Below are 15,996 nucleotides of genomic sequence, written 5' to 3'. Positions count from 1 at the left end.
GTATTTTTCTTCCTTTTCGCTTACTTAAAACTAAGAATAGCAATAGTGGATTTATAGCAGCAGCAGCAATGAATACAATATTTATAATTATAATATCTATAGTTAACATATCTCCATAAAATTATATTAATAATTATAGTTGTAATCGTCATGATCATTCATTTATATACATGTATATATGAAGAAATATGCATACACGTACGAAAGAGGACATGCAATTATGCATCCGGGAATAATCATAAGTGTACGCATATATTTCACGATCTAATTTTTCTTTTCCATACGAAATTCTTATGTGTAGGTATGTATTAATTTAATTCGCGTAATCTTCCATCCTGAATATTTCAAGATTGCGACTTAAAATCTAATTTTTCTTTTCTTTTTTCTTCTTTTCTTCTTTCATGATTTTGAACGAGGAAGTGATCGCCTGTATCTTTTGTTGCATGGTTTTCATAGCTGTATATATATAACGTAATTGTGTTTTATAAACCACTACTATACTCTCTTTTTCATTAGACATACGTTTATATGCAAGATTGTTATAAGTGTGGTACAAAAAATAAGAGTGCTTTACCTTCTGTTTAAATATGCTAATAGAAAATTTACAATATAACTTAGCATACATCTTACGTTTACAAAACTAAATATCAATGAGGAAAAATTTAACATACAAGAATTGAAATATTTATCAAAAGAATTTGTATGTTATTTGATTTGTAGGAAAGAACTTACTAAAAATGTTTTATCCATGAAACGATAAGCACCACAGAGAAATCTATAATATAAACAACATTTAATTTATTTAATTCATATATATATATATATATGTATCTATCTATATAAAAAAAAAGACCAATAATTTAATTTAGTCGTTTAATAAAATAAACAAACAAATTGATGTGTGATTAAATTACAATCTGTGATTTTTCTCTTAATTATACAATTTTTGAAATGCTTGAAAACACACGCATTGCAAGAACAGAACATTTTTAAAGAATTTTAACGAAATAGATGAAAATAAAAACGCATCGTAGGAGGTATATTAAACTAGCGGAATCCAATTGTTGGGTCATTTATAAAAAGAATTGCCTGGTAAAACGCACTAGCCTTTTTTAGACAGAGGGGCCATGAGATGTTGCGATAAATATTGTGATGTAGTTGTTGAAATAAAACCTTTTCTTTTTTTTTGACATTAATTATTGCATATATTGCGACTAATAGTTACAATTATAATTGAGGAAAGAAAAAAAAGAAACTGTAAAACTATTTAATTCATTGATCATTAAATAGAAGTCTATCACATTCTTTGTATCCCAAATTTCAATGTAAGGATAATACGTGCAACATGAGTATTGATATTTCTATTATTCCGTGATTTATCAATAATACTAAATTTTTATTCTTTAAACGAGAAGCCGCAAATGGTCGATATTCTTAAAAGCTACTCACAAAACTTCGCTACTTGGCAAGGCTCCTCTCTAAATGCGATAGTTCTTAATATTATTAATGGGCAATCTTTAGCGTGATTTAAAAAATCTGACGCAACCTGTATTCCCGATCTATACGTCAACCTCCTCGCGCAATAACGACTTTTTATTATGTGAAAACTTCATAGTATCGTCCTGACAAAGGACATCAACAATGAATTATTAGGGGATGCAGATATATAGGACAGCCCATACGTTTCGCCATGACCAATAAGAAAGAGAGCATTATTATGTTTAAAAATACTATAGAGTGTACCATTCAATAGGTCAAATAGGAGTAAAGATAAAAGACCCATCTTAAGAGTCGAATACGTAATATGCGTGATATACAATCACAACGTATAACTCTTTACTTGATTCTTTTTCGTTCTTTTGTTTTCTTTTTTTTCTTTTTTAATAGGAAGTCAGATAAATATTTCTCGGTGTGCTTATTATTCATTCTGCATTTTTAAATGTCTAAAAAAAGATATTTCATTTAGAATTTATTCTATATAAAATATATCCATCTCAAATCTTTATTGCTTTACTCAATAAGTTTAATAAAACATCTTAAAATTACTGATGAGATTAATGAATATGTAAGATATGAAAACCGAGATATATGATCCCAGACTTCTCAAAAGCTGATCAAAATCATTGTAAAACTTGTGAATATTGTGTTTATATTCCAATACGTGAACGTACGACCTGACCTCTGCATCCATATGCTTATATATGAAATTTTGTCGATCCACGACCTAGCATGCACAAGAATCCCCTTTACCGTTATTTCTTTGGTCATTGGTCAGTTTAATTTGGTCTGGGAACTCGTTATAAAGTTCAACCTAAAAGTCAAATAATTAACGATAGTTAACAACAAATCAATTTATAAATGATATCGCAATGATACTGATTTATTTACGACATACCTCACTTTCTTGAGCGAGAGCATTTTTAGCTATCGTTTGGAATGCCTGTTCCACATTAATAGCCTCTTTTGCACTAGTTTCGAAATATGGAATATTGTTCTTGGATTGACACCACTGCTGTGCTCTCTTACTCGATACCTTATACAAAATAAAAACATATATTATAATAAAATTCTAATCAACATTCAAAAATTGTTTCGTTGAACTTACCGACTTAGATTCTAGATCAACTTTATTTCCCAGAACAACGAATGGAAAGTTATCCGGATCCCGTGGAGATGCTTGGATCAAAAATTCGTCTCTCCATGACTCTAAAGATTTGAAACTTGTTGGTGCGGAAACATCGAATACCAATACACAACAGTCGGCGCCTCTATAGAATGCAACTCCTAACGATTGAAATCTTTCTTGACCTGCTGTATCCCAAATCTGTGATTGTCGAAATGAAAATACAATTCATTATTAAACTATAATGATTATTTTAATTAACCCTTGTACTATAACAAAGTGAGACTCGTGATACACTTCACAACCCAAACATGAAAAAGCAAAAAATACTGCACAGACTTTAGCACACAGCTGTGCTTATTAAATTATAGTGCAAGAGATTAATGATTATTATAAAGTAGTATAATTATATATATATACCTGCATAGTAACTACCCTATCATCGACCATAACTTCTTTGGTAAGAAAATCTGCTCCTATAGTAGCTTTGTACTGATTACTAAACTTTTTATTAACATACTGATTCATCAACGACGTTTTACCTACTCCAGAATCTCCCAGAATAATAACTTTTAAAAGTACTTTCTTGCGGGATGACATAATGACTGAAAGAAAACGAAGAGCAAAAATTTTAATTTTCAATTGTTGTGTGGTAATATTAATTAATAAAAAAAAGAAAGAAAAAATCCGAAAAATTTAATTTAATCAAATGTAAAATGATACATGATAAAAGTAGGAAAGTAGTGAATAATCGTAATATAGGAAAAGATATCAAACAATTATCTACATTGAATCACAATATAAATGTCAGTAATGTAATTATCATACTCGATTAAAAAACTTTAGTAAAAAAAAAATTTTTCAACAATAATACTTGGTAATGTCAATAAAATTACAAGAAAAAACTTTCTCTCCACGCACTAAAAGTTTCAAACGATTAAGAAAATATATGATAAATCATATGATGAATCCGTATTGTTTTAAAAAAATGAATCATCTAACGTATAATGAAAAGTAACTTCTATCGTAATGACGTATGTATGTATGTTTCTAAATGTTAGAAGAAAAAAAAGAAGAAGAAAGGAAATATATTATTTGCTATATCAGCAAAAAAATAAATATAATACTTTGACAACTAACAGCAAACTGGTAATCCCGTTAATAAGAAAAATAGGATATCGCTAAGGGAGAATAGAAAGAACCTAACAGGATGTAAAATAGAATTTACATGTAGATGTAAAATAGAATCCGTTTAACTGCGATAGTTGAAAACCTGTCAACACACTAGCAGGGCAATTAGGATTTTGCGCGGTAATTTGAGGATCTTCTCAAAGTAAAGATACGCGATGTCCATCGACGGACGAAATCATCCAGTGGTAGATCGACAAATTCTCCAACTTAGATGATATTACCTCGAATTTAACAGAAAACAGGACGCGTATTCCTTCTGGTCCTAACACTTCACACAAAGAAAATGGCGTGTTATGAAATCACGAGTATGACAACGATGTCGTCACCTGTTCGTTGATGTTCTCTTATCGACTGAGCTCAGTCGATTCTAATTCTCGAACGTCACTCACTACGAGATATCGAACTATCTCTCTGTTCCTCACCTTAACTTGATACAGTGCTGCCACCTTCAGTACAAAACAATTATCTTATTCCATTTCGATATAATTAATACCTATATATATATATATATAAATCTCGAGATATATTTTTCTATTTCTTGATCTTATACGTTTAAATATACCAGCTTTAAAGTAGAAAGGTTAACGTGAGAATATCTATTACGGTTTACGACGGAAATGAATAGATCTTCGCCATCTTGCTTATTCGATTTTCGTACGCGCCAAATTTAAACGATGGATAGTTTATATTGATTAGACGTATCAGCTTTTTAAAAGATACCGCTCTTTTACTATTCTTATTCGATCGTTTATATTAACATATGCTTAATTCTCAAGTACTTTCGAATATTACTATTCAGATATATGATGCAAATGCAAATCTATTTTGCATATTATTAAAAAAGTATATGAATGACAGGAATAAGGAAAAAGTGACGTACTAAGATGGCGAAAGTCTAACTTCCGTCATTTGTAAGGTAATGTAAGTAAGTAAGTAAGCAAGAGAAAATATGTATGTATGTATGTATATCTAAAAAGAATCTGACAATAGAATCTCTCTTTTCCTCCTTAATCTTTTTACACTAAGGATTGAAAGGTACTCCTTCTCTTGTGCTGCCTCTTTATCGTAGATCTCTCATTTCAGATTTCAAGGTGCATGCATCTGTAAAATCGTAAAGCGTGATACACATTGAACGATTAAGGCTGTATTAAATGTAAACTTGGATGACCACTTGAAACTTTAAAGAAATATATATTATACTAGAGATTGTGTCTTCGGTTGAAGTGATCATCATAGTTTAAGCATACTGTGAAATTAGAAGCATTTCTTAACTTGGTGTTCGCCTTTAAAAAGGTTCTCTTTTGTGGCTAACGTCAATGTTAATAAAACTATATTCATTCGTTCTCATAGTTTTCCATTTGTGAAAAATGACATCGTAAAATATTATTATTATAATATTATCATCAGTGGGAATAAAATAATTCTCTATCGTTAGTGTCTCCCATCCGTCGTCGCGTTTACAAATACCGTTGAAGATTTTTTCTAATAGTATCATCAAATCGTTATACTTTCATGCAATGTTAGTAGTTTGCCGCTTTGCGCTCAAGACGTATTACGTTATTTTTTTAGTAGACGGCATACCAATGTTGTGATTATCGCATTTTGTGATAAAAATTAACGACGATTAACCACTCCGAGTAATACCATCGCATCATGTTCTGGACTAATAATTACGTATCATCGCCTCATATTGAAGCGTTGCTTAACAAAGAGGTGGGTGTTAGATTTATTTGGTGTTATGTTATGATTTCAATGATTTTTCTAACCATGACTATTTTTTTTGCTGTGATTGTCACTATTTGCAGAATGTTACGTTGCACGAATTAATGGATGAAGAGGACATCTTACAAGAATGTAAGAGTCAAAACAAAAAGTTAATCGAATAGTAAGTCTATTTAAATCTTTTCTTTTATTATTCATTGCAACGGATAGGATTTAATTAGTTTATATATTAATACATTATCCCTTTTATTCGTAGCCTTGTAAGGCCCGATGTAATGGAAGAATTAGTAATGCTTACAACTATGGAACCATCTATCGATATTGAAGAACGTTTGCGTTACAAATATCCTAATGTTGCATGTGAATTACTTACTTGCGATGTGCCAACGCTTAATGAGAAGTTAGCAGGTATTTTAGAATAAACCTATACAATGAGTCTTATTATTCAAAAGACAACATATAAATTATACCAAAGTATAACGAAATATAATTTTAGGTGACAAAACACTTCTGAACAAATTATATGCTTTTATAGACACCGATCAACCTTTAAATCCCTTGTTAGCATCGTTTTTTAGTAAAACCATTGGTGTACTCGTTGCTCGTAAGAGTGATCAGGTAATTATAAATTTTAAAACAGAATTTGCTGCTATAATTAATTATTAGTCTTTGAAGATATTTTGACAAATAGATCCTGGCATAGAACATGGCAAATTAATAATGATTTTCATCCTTTTCTTATCCTCTTTCTGCCTATCCTTTCTTATCCTTACTATCAGAACTGGTATTCCTATCAGTTCACATGTTTACAGGTTATAGAATTTCTTCAAGGCCAACAAAATTGCGTAGACTTACTCTTACAACATTTAGAGACTTCCGCTATTATGGACTTAATATTAAAACTAGTAACGCAAGTTGAAGGAGGTCATCTGCGACAAAATATATTAAATGTAAGAAGTCATTTTTTCTTTATAATTTAAAGGTTTTATTATATTGTTGTTAAATATTCAATAATTATTTATTCCTTTTTTGTTAACAAGTGGTTAGATAGTCAACAGTTAGTACAAAGGTTGATTAAATTATTGTCTCCTACGTCGGAGCCAACAAAACACGCAAATGCTTCTCAATTACTTTGTGACATGGTAATCGTAGCAAGAGAAAATCAACGTACGTCAACAGAGCAAATAAAACCAGGTCCTATTTTGAATACTTTAAAGTCGTAAGTACATTTAACACAGACATCATTTTTATATTTGACATATTTAATTTCCAAATTAATATTATATTATAATAATGTTATTTCAAATGTTGTGTTTTTTTTTTCAGAGAAGAAACTGTAAGTTTATTATTAGAGACAATCTTGACAAGTGAAAAATCAGAAAGCAGTATTGTGGGTGGGATTCAAGTGCTTCTTACCCTTCTGGGTCAAAAAGTAAACACGTATGTATGCATATAATTTTTGTACATTTATTTATTGGCATTTTATATTTTTCTATATAAAAATTTGTCTCATATGTATACATAGTGCCTTAAATGAAGTCGACATTCATGGAAATGGTTCCAACGAAGACATGACAGATGATAACGAACAATGTATTAACATTTCTAATGCTACTATACCCTACTTGGAACAACTTCATAAACTTCTTTTAGATCCACCAGTTGTAAGTATCACCTTAATAAGCATTCCTTAATATTTAATATGCAATTCTTATTCATATAATGTAAATGTATAGTTATAGATATTTATTTGTATTATAGAAAGCTCCTGTAAAAACAACAGCTGGAATTTTAGATTGTCCATTGGGCAAGACACGCTTGCATGTCGCAAGATTATTAATGGCCTTGTTATCAACCGAAAATGTAAAAATTCATGAAGCATTGGCAGATTTAGGAACATTCCAAACTTTATTGGTTAGTATCAATATATTTATTTATTATTCAATTTATTCATTTTCAAATTGAATCATATATTATTGTATTATTTATATTATTTACAGGATCTATTTTTTAAATACACATGGAACAATTTCTTACACACACAAGTACAACAATGCCTAGCTTTAGCTATTAATTGTGATTATCAAGATAATAATAATATTTATAGCAATGTAGGTAATATGTCTCTGACAGAGTGTCAATATATATTCTATTTTGATAACAAATTTTTTATCCAACAAACTATTTTGTTTTTTTAGATATTTGTTAAATGCAGATTGATAGAACGTATTTTGGAAGCTTGGGAAAAGAATGAGAATAAACAGTAAGTTTTGAAATGAAAATTATAATCTATGTAAAAAAAATGTAAATATGATTAAATGGCAATTAAATAACGAATTTTAATGTTCTTAATTACAGAAACAAAGAGAATGGTATTAGACAAGGATATATGGGTCACTTAATAAATATAGCGAATAATATTGTACTACAATGTGAAAAAAATAATGCGCTTGATACTTTTGTGAAAACAAATTTATCAACCGAATGTCTTAATAAGTGGGAAATACTTGTGAATACGAAACTAGTGGAAATCAACAAAACACGTGCAATCTTCTTGGTAATCATATTACTGATATCTTATTTAAATGTTTGTCTGAAAAAAAATAATTGTAGTTATTTTATTATTATGTATAATATTTAGATTAGACCAACAGCAAATATGCCCAACTCTGAAGATACTCCGGATCGCTACTATTTGAAAGAGGTATGGAAGATATCTATGATATATTTTTAAATGTACACATGAGTGTGTATAGGATATATGGTAATATAAATAACTCTTAACTATACTGTACGGTATTCTTTAATGTTAGATGTACACTGACTATCAGGGTCAACAAATGACATCCACTTTTATTGATAATTTCGGATTTCGTGATAACCAATTTGATGCTGGGGATGATTCACTTCAGTAAGTATATCAAACTATATTTCTACCTAAGTAATGTAAGTTAAGCAGTAAATTTCTATGGGAGCGTTAAATTATAATGACACAAAGAGAATGTAACACTGCAAACAATAGTATTGCATTTGCTCTTAGTAAATGTTTAGAAAAAAAAAAACACTATTATAGTAGCTCCGCTGATGAAATAACAGCGTTGGCCTTTAAAAGGATTAATCTCGCCGATGAAGAAATGGATCCAAGAGCAGATCTATTTGATAAGGTATAGATCATTTATTCTGATTCGTTATTTATTCGTATTACTTCATTATTTTAAATGTAATTTTAAACTTAGATCTGTCAGCAAAAACAAAAAGCAGGGCTTGAGGAATGTGGTGGTGGAGCTGAATGGACCGATGAAGGTGACTTGACTTTCCAGACAGTAGTAGACAAACGAGATTGGCACTCAAAACAACATCATGGATCTAGTTCATCCGATGAAGACGATGAAGATCCTCGAGATATGCCCATGGAAATTGATACTTCAGATGGTAAAATTTTATTTAAAATATATTTTCTTAATAATATATTTAAATAAATACTTTAATTATGCATTAAATTACAGTTTGGAATTTTCCAGAACCAATTCCAGCTAATACAACAATTCCCGAGGTAAACCCATGGGATGTTGTACCATCAGAACCTCTTGAATCTACTGGCTGGGCAAACTTTGATAATTTTGAAAGTACTTTAAGCATAGAAAATAATATTGCGGTAGATAATAAAACTTACGAAACAGTTACAAAAGACATTGTTGATGCAGCAACAAGTTTGGTCGAGAAGGAGACAGCACTGGAAAACAAATCTGTGGAAAATATTGGAGGTGGTGATTCTATAACTGTAGATTTGGTTGATAGTACATCCCATCTGTCTACAGAAGCAAATCAAAACAGTAAAGCTAGTGATGATAGTATATATTCTGTATGTACCTCTGACAAGAATGCCAATCCAAGTGAAAGGTATTTATTAACTTATAAAGAAGTTAAAATCATTTTATAATCAATCTAAAATATTGGATAATATCTAAATTATCATTATCTTTATTTAGAACACCTGAAACCAGAGAGGACAGTAAGAATGAGTATGTGAAAAATTCGATCGAAAATGATAAAACATTAACTGAAAACAAAATTGTTTGTGCTGTACAAAGTACACCATCAGATACAACGTTAATGTCTAAGGATGCCAAATGAAATGTTAAGATTTATTAAAAAAATATGGCAATAGGAAAAGAAAATCATATCAGTATGAATTATGTACGGATGTCTAGAACATCTTGTGTCTTTATTTTCATTAGATCACATGAATTATACTTTACAGCATTGGCGCTGGGCACTAATTACGGCAGGGTATTGATGCGGTTTGAATAATGGACTTTTCAACGCTCAATTACATTTATCAAATCTTTTGATGTTAATAAATATGTTCCCAGATTGCCAATGTACAAGTCAACTTTTGCAAGTGGAATGTCCTAAGTTTTTTTTTATATAAGGACTACTAACAAACTTTCGAAAATTGTTATTTATACGTATTCGATATAAATGCAAGTAGTTGAAAGGATATATTCAACTGATGCAGGTTTATCTTGTATTGTTTTACATTTGCATGCTGAGATAGACGAAATATATAATTGTACAAAAAAGAGCTAACCAAATTAAGGACATTTGTGCCTTTACTTGGTTTACTCGTTATCTGTTTTCACAGAACAAGTATTATGTAGCATTATGGACTATAATGTTTTAAGTAACTTGGATATGAGGCTCTTTATGGAAAGTCATTGTAACGATATATTTCACAACAGGTGCTTTAGCTTCTACATTCAACAAGGCAAAGGTACTTAGATGCAGTGCCTACTATTTGCTTGAGTGTATGCCCATGCAACGATGCGATGTAAAAAAAGAAAGAAAAAAAAAGTAAACAAAAACGGGAAAAAATCATGTATTTTTATTACGTTCACGATAATATTGAGTCAAAATTTATACGATATAATAATATAGACAAAGTTTTCGATCGATCTGTTCTTATTTGCATTCCAATACAAAATTTCTATATAAGATTAATAATAACAATAGTTATTCAACATGATCTTCCAAAAAAATAGTATTAAAAAACAAGCAGAATTCAATTTAAAAAAAAATAAGTTTTTGATCCATTTAAATTGTAATAATTTCTTAAAACAAAGAGTTCTGTGAAATGTTTCTTGTGCAACACAACACTCTTCTGCCTTACAAGTGTCACTATAGAAATGTGTTTATAGCACTGTACACGAGATTCTGTACATAATTAATTAATAAATGAAAAGCATTGTTCGAAGTTCCACAAGTAGTATTTGCAGATTCCTTATATTTTTTTTCCTCATATTTTAAGAAAATATATATATATATTTTTTTTTTACAATAAATATTTTTCATTTTCATATAAAGTAAAAATTCTTACCTATACCATGATATGTAATGTGATATTTACAATGTATTGAAATCAACTTGCAAAGTATTCCAATATTTAAAAATTTTATTACACGTGTAAATCCTACAATTTTAGAAATATTTCTGTTGTAAAAACATGCTGACCATTTTCATACTGATATATGATATATAAATATAAATAAATACATGTCCATATTCTTGCTTACATATTTTATATATCACTGTTGGAATTTTATTATTCTTGTTTTGAAAACAAGACCAAAAAAAGAAATGCAATATTTAAATTATTTACCTTTTCTTTATATAAAAACTTTTTTTTTACTTAATATCTTTTTACGAAAATTTACCTTCTATCTCTATTTAAAGTTTTATAGATTTTTTTAATTTACTTTCCTCTTTTATTTTTCTTTTCTTTATTATTTCTAATATATGATCCAACGTTGATTTATTCTGAATGAAAAAACCAATTATATATTTTAAATAAATTCAATTAATATCTAATAGTAGAATATATAATTAATTTAATATTACATACCTTTACCGATAAGAATAGAGAATGATTTGAATTAAGTTCTTCTTGAATACTATACATATTTTTAACATAATTTTCTTTCAAATGTATTGACATGTTCCATATCCTGCTAGCTCCTTTAATCGAATTTATATTCTCTGTATAAAATTCATGGTCTTCTAAATCATCCACCACAATGTGAACTAAAAGCACAGAGATATTTAAAAGAAACAATTTAATTTTATTAAATTAATATAATTATACCTTCTGGTTCTAACTTTTTACTAATATTAGCTGTAAAACTTCGAATTTCAGTTATTAAATTTAGTACGTTCTTCATTCTTTCATCCAACGATTCGTTTCGTAGATCTTTAAACTGTAGACATACAAATATTTTATATCATTCAAAAATATTAAAAATAAAAAAAGTTAAAGGATAAAATTTATATTTTTACTTCGTCTGCTGTAGGATAAGGTGCTTCTAATAATGAAGACAATGATAAAAAGGATGGTAATTGTTTAGAAAGTCTTGAATACAATTCATCGGTTAGAAATGGTGTGATAGGAGTAAGAGCTCGTAAGGACACCTCTAAACATTTGATTAATGTGTATGTATGGCTTATAATTATGAGCTCTTCTCCGCTCTTAAAACCCCATTTGGTTGCTTCCTATTGAAATTTTATTATTATGTACTAATTCTTTATATTATTTTATAATAACAAATAATTTGCTAAGAAAAGTTAAGTTTACCAAGTAAATGTCACAAAATTCATTATAGATAAATTGTTTTATTGCAGCAACTGCCTTATAAAAATTTCGTTCTGTAAATGCTGTATTAACTTTGTTCACCATTAATGATAATCGACTTAAAATCCAAGAATCTAAAGTTGTAAATATTTCAGGTTTATGATACTTATCTGGAGATATTGTTAGCAATACATATTTGCTCGCTTGCCAAATTTTGTTACAAAAGAAATAATTTTGTTGACATTCGATAATATTGAAGGAGACAGTACGATCTGTTAAAATATTTCAATTATATTATCAATCATTTAAAAAGTAAAGTAATGTAAAAGTATTTAAATTATAAACTATTTACTTTTAATATTGTGCGCACATAATGTCATACGTAATGCATCAACTCCGTAAGTTGATATTCCATTTGGAAACATTTTACCATTAACAATTAGAGTTCGTTTAAGTTCATTTTTATTAAGAATACCAGCTTTATAACTTTCATTTGCTTTTGCATTGAGATCCTAAAAATATAAGAAATCTTATATAATTAATTACTAATACGTATAGTATATAAAATATATGATTATATTTTATTATTATATTATATTATAAGCTAATAAAAAAAATTTCAATATATACCTGCAAAGATGTACCATTAATAATACTTTCAGGAGAGATAACATTTCCAAAACTCTTAGATATTTTCTTTCCTTGAGCATCGCATAGAATACCATGAAGTAAAACTTCCTATAAAGAAAAATCATTTTATTTTTAAACAAATGCATGATCATTTATATAGAATTTACATTTTTAAAAATATAAAATTACTTTAAAAGGTAGTTGTCCAGTTAATTCTAATCCTAACATCACCATTCGTGCAACCCAAAAGAAAAGAATATCATGCCCAGTTTCCATTAGTGTTAGAGGATAATACTTTTGAAAATCTTCCATCTGAAATATTTTATTTATTATTAATATTACAATATTATTTTCACTTATTATAAATTATGTAATAAATAATTACTTTTCGTAGCCAACCCATAGTAGTAAGAGGAAGGAGCGCAGAAGAAAACCATGTATCTAGAACATCATTATCTTGACGTACTTCAACGTTTGAACCATATTTCTTGTGTGCAATAAACAATGCATCTTCTTTAGAACGTGCAATTATCCATTCAGATGTTTGGTCATTTTTAATTTCATATGCTGGAATTTGATGACCCCACCATAGTTGTCTTGAAATGCACCAATCCCTGATAATATGATGTTATTCATTTTTAATTTTTAATTATTAATGAATCTTAAATATGTTTCAATCATTCAATTTGTTTAAATTACATAATTTACCTAATATTTTCTAGCCAATTATACCACAATGGTTCATAAATAGTAGGATCAATTTTTAAAGATCCATCTCTTACAACTTGTAATGCTTTCTCAGCCATATCTTTACATCTAATAAACCACTGTTCTTTTAATAAATATTCAATAATATCACCAGATCTTGAACATCTAGGTATAATCATTTTGTGACTTTCTATACCTCTTAAAAGGCCTTTATTGGCTAATTCATTTAACATTTTTTCACGTGCCAGAAATCTTGGAAGACCCTTTTACGTATTAAATTTACGTATTACAGATTATATATTAAAATAAGAATAAAATAAAGATTTTATTGAATACCTTATAATTATTATTATTTGTTATTATATTTCCATGTTCATCTATAGTATCAATAATCCTTAAACCATGGCTCTTCGCAATTTTGTAGTCTAGACGATCATGCGCCGGAGTAATTTTGACTACACCTGACGATTACATTTTTCTGATGTATTAAGTTTTTTAGAATTAAATATTATTAATATATTTTATAATATATAAATTTAAATTATATAAATAATATTAGGTTGGAGAAAAAGAGATCCATTATTTTTACGTTTATTTAAAGACAAAAATAGTGGATTTCTTTGTCCCCAACCTAATTATAATAATAAATGTTTGATATTACTGAATTGCCTACCAGTCCCAAACGTTCTATTAACAGAAGTATCTCCGATTATAGGTATAAAAGTTTCTCTGAGATCATGCCAAACATATTGATTAATATATTTATTATACCTATTATCTTCTGGATGAACAGCTATAGCTACATCTCCTAATAGAGTTTCTGGCCTAGTTGTTGCAATAATTAATTCATTATCTGCGAAATTAAAAAATAAGGATAATTAATGATAAGTTAGAAAATAGCTAAATAAAATGTAACTTAAATACCTGAATCTTTAATTTGAAATGCTATTTTACTTAATTGTCCAAATTTTACTTTCTTTTTATAACCTGGAACTTCTAGTTCTGTTGTTTCTGTTAGTTCTATAGATTCAACTTCGATATCGGATATAGCACTTTGTAAAGATGTAGACCAATTAATTAAATCTTTATCTCTATATAACATATTTTTGTCATTTAATTTAATTAATGCTTCGGTTACTACAAAATTATGATTCTATAATTATAATAAAAACATCACTTTAGATCAACTAACATAATTAAAAATAAAGTGCTAGAATAATTCACTACCTTACTCATCGTAAAGTATTCTTTGGACCAATCAACACTAGTTCCTAGTAACCTTAGCTGATCTTTTATTACACTTTCTTTTTCATTTTTCCATTCCCAAATGAAAGAAAGAAATTCTTCTTTTCCAATATCTATCTTTGTGCAACCTTTAGTTTTGTAAAGATATTTTTCTACTACAGCTTGCGTTGCAATTCCTGCATGGTCTAATCCGGGTATCCATATTACAGGGTGGCCCTTCATTCTATACCTATTCAATAATAAAATATAAATTGAACATTAATATAAGTAACTTTAATTAAAATATCAACAAATTGTAGGATAATTAAATTGTAGATACCATCTCGCTAAAACATCCTGTATGGTTGCGGTCAATGCATGTCCTATGTGTAATGTACCTGTTACATTAGGAGGTGGTAATATCATTTTAAATGGTTCTTTATTACTACTTTGTAAATTGAAAAAATTATTCTTCTCCCATAACTGATACCACTTGAGTACATCTTTTGATGGAAATGATTTTGGAAAATCTACAGGAAATAATAATATATTTCTTTAATATATTACATTTCTATATATACTATAAAGATATTTAAAAATAATATAATACCATTCAATTTTTGACTACAATAACTTTTAAAAATACATTTGTACAAATGTGCTCTTAGAGAGTGTTGTAATCGAATTACGTTCATCTTTGAATTAAATATAAAATGTCATGTCATGGATTAATAATAAAATTGTAAATTATTTCTTTATCGTAAAATATATAACTTTTATTTAGTATATAGTATATAAAGTATACTTTATATTCATTCATAAATTGTTTGAATCACTATACGTTTTGACAAATAAAGGTTAAGTAAAAGTACTACTTGTGACTTCAGCGACAGGTTTATAAAGCCAATAATTACAAATTTTTGTTTATTTGCCGACCACTAGTAATAGTAAATCCTTGCATTACCGACCACTAATAATAGTAAATTCTTGCATTACCGACTAATCGATAATAGTAGATTCTTAGCATTAAAAAGTTGGCAGCATTGTAAAGTTGACATAGAACCTCAATAGCTGAAAAAAATGAATAAGTGCATTTAATTGCTAGCTATTTGCTAATTCAAAGTCCATAATAGCTAATTTTTTAAATTAATTATTTAATTAGTTAGTGATAATTGAAAATGTGAAAACGTCATGAGTGGGAGATTTTACTAACCTGACCATCAATGGGCGATAGTAGATACTTAATGCGATGACGGTACAATACTATAAAAGA

General features: G+C 28.4%; 3 protein-coding genes across 14 annotated transcripts; 1 reads left to right on the top strand and 2 right to left on the bottom strand.

The window, feature by feature from the left end:
- Positions 1-1,857: 1,857 nt before the first annotated feature.
- LOC122525508 (ras-related protein rab7) lies at positions 1,858-4,175 on the bottom strand. 2 transcript variants are annotated; one of them, XM_043648349.1, is made up of 5 exons: positions 4,036-4,175; positions 3,044-3,228; positions 2,606-2,824; positions 2,396-2,533; positions 1,858-2,311 (listed from the first exon to the last, which is right to left on the bottom strand). In XM_043648349.1, the coding sequence occupies exons 2-5, from the start codon at positions 3,221-3,223 to the stop codon at positions 2,225-2,227; spliced, it is 624 nt and encodes a 207-aa protein (XP_043504284.1). In that variant the 5' UTR covers positions 3,224-3,228; positions 4,036-4,175; the 3' UTR covers positions 1,858-2,224. The 2 variants fall into 2 exon arrangements, with proteins under 2 accessions (XP_043504284.1, XP_043504292.1); XM_043648357.1 differs by lacking the exon at positions 4,036-4,175 and adding an exon at positions 3,852-4,029.
- A 552-nt stretch (positions 4,176-4,727) lies between these two features.
- On the top strand, positions 4,728-10,401 carry LOC122525352 (serine/threonine-protein phosphatase 6 regulatory subunit 3). 10 transcript variants are annotated; one of them, XM_043648112.1, is made up of 19 exons: positions 4,728-4,743; positions 5,384-5,527; positions 5,620-5,699; positions 5,793-5,944; positions 6,033-6,154; positions 6,316-6,486; positions 6,577-6,755; positions 6,863-6,976; positions 7,062-7,200; positions 7,298-7,450; positions 7,537-7,647; positions 7,735-7,799; positions 7,895-8,093; positions 8,178-8,240; positions 8,350-8,447; positions 8,610-8,700; positions 8,773-8,968; positions 9,043-9,436; positions 9,526-10,401. In XM_043648112.1, exons 2-19 carry the CDS (start codon positions 5,468-5,470, stop codon positions 9,668-9,670), a joined length of 2,532 nt encoding a protein of 843 aa, XP_043504047.1. In that variant the 5' UTR covers positions 4,728-4,743; positions 5,384-5,467; the 3' UTR covers positions 9,671-10,401. The 10 variants fall into 10 exon arrangements, 9 of the variants coding, with proteins under 9 accessions (XP_043504047.1, XP_043504039.1, XP_043504052.1 ...); XM_043648104.1 differs by lacking the exon at positions 4,728-4,743 and adding an exon at positions 4,753-4,849; XR_006305774.1 differs by lacking the exon at positions 4,728-4,743 and having other exon boundaries at positions 4,913-5,527; positions 9,526-9,826; positions 9,910-10,401.
- An 857-nt stretch (positions 10,402-11,258) lies between these two features.
- On the bottom strand, positions 11,259-15,616 carry LOC122525756 (valine--tRNA ligase-like). Of its 2 annotated transcripts, none has more exons than XM_043648685.1 (16): positions 15,334-15,616; positions 15,064-15,253; positions 14,727-14,973; positions 14,424-14,652; positions 14,173-14,352; positions 13,836-13,960; positions 13,500-13,762; positions 13,177-13,405; positions 12,981-13,103; positions 12,792-12,899; positions 12,514-12,673; positions 12,165-12,433; positions 11,870-12,082; positions 11,679-11,790; positions 11,439-11,617; positions 11,259-11,353 (listed from the first exon to the last, which is right to left on the bottom strand). In XM_043648685.1, exons 1-16 carry the CDS (start codon positions 15,416-15,418, stop codon positions 11,264-11,266), a joined length of 2,802 nt encoding a protein of 933 aa, XP_043504620.1. In that variant the 5' UTR covers positions 15,419-15,616; the 3' UTR covers positions 11,259-11,263. The 2 variants fall into 2 exon arrangements, with proteins under 2 accessions (XP_043504620.1, XP_043504624.1); XM_043648689.1 differs by having other exon boundaries at positions 14,424-14,636; positions 14,732-14,973.
- Between the last annotated feature and the right edge of the window lie 380 nt (positions 15,617-15,996).

Source organism: Polistes fuscatus, unplaced genomic scaffold, assembly GCF_010416935.1.
Source record: "Polistes fuscatus isolate 324 unplaced genomic scaffold, CU_Pfus_HIC Scaffold10, whole genome shotgun sequence".
In the NCBI taxonomy this organism is placed as follows: Eukaryota; Metazoa; Arthropoda; class Insecta; order Hymenoptera; family Vespidae; genus Polistes; species Polistes fuscatus.
Note: the sequence above shows the minus strand (reverse complement) of the source record. Positions and strands in the feature narration are given on the sequence as shown.

What these genes read in the sequence shown, in the direction of transcription:
- LOC122525508 (XM_043648349.1), bottom strand. Translation starts at nt 3,223, where the DNA reads ATGTCATCCCGCAAGAAAGTACTTTTAAAAGTTATTATTCTGGGAGAT. An exon ending in ATAGGGTAGTTACTATGCAG is followed by an intron (nt 2,825 to 3,043) that starts GTATATATATAT and finishes CGACAATCACAG; the next exon opens with ATTTGGGATACAGCAGGTCA. An exon ending in CTCTCGCTCAAGAAAGTGAG is followed by an intron (nt 2,312 to 2,395) that starts GTATGTCGTAAA and finishes TTTGACTTTTAG; the next exon opens with GTTGAACTTTATAACGAGTT.
- LOC122525352 (XM_043648112.1), top strand. Translation starts at nt 5,468, where the DNA reads ATGTTCTGGACTAATAATTACGTATCATCGCCTCATATTGAAGCGTTG. An exon ending in AAACACGTGCAATCTTCTTG is followed by an intron (nt 8,094 to 8,177) that starts GTAATCATATTA and finishes TATAATATTTAG; the next exon opens with ATTAGACCAACAGCAAATAT. An exon ending in ATCGCTACTATTTGAAAGAG is followed by an intron (nt 8,241 to 8,349) that starts GTATGGAAGATA and finishes CTTTAATGTTAG; the next exon opens with ATGTACACTGACTATCAGGG.
- LOC122525756 (XM_043648685.1), bottom strand. Translation starts at nt 15,418, where the DNA reads ATGAACGTAATTCGATTACAACACTCTCTAAGAGCACATTTGTACAAA. An exon ending in CAGGATGTTTTAGCGAGATG is followed by an intron (nt 14,974 to 15,063) that starts GTATCTACAATT and finishes ATTATTGAATAG; the next exon opens with GTATAGAATGAAGGGCCACC. An exon ending in AATTGGCTAGAAAATATTAG is followed by an intron (nt 13,406 to 13,499) that starts GTAAATTATGTA and finishes TCATATTATCAG; the next exon opens with GGATTGGTGCATTTCAAGAC.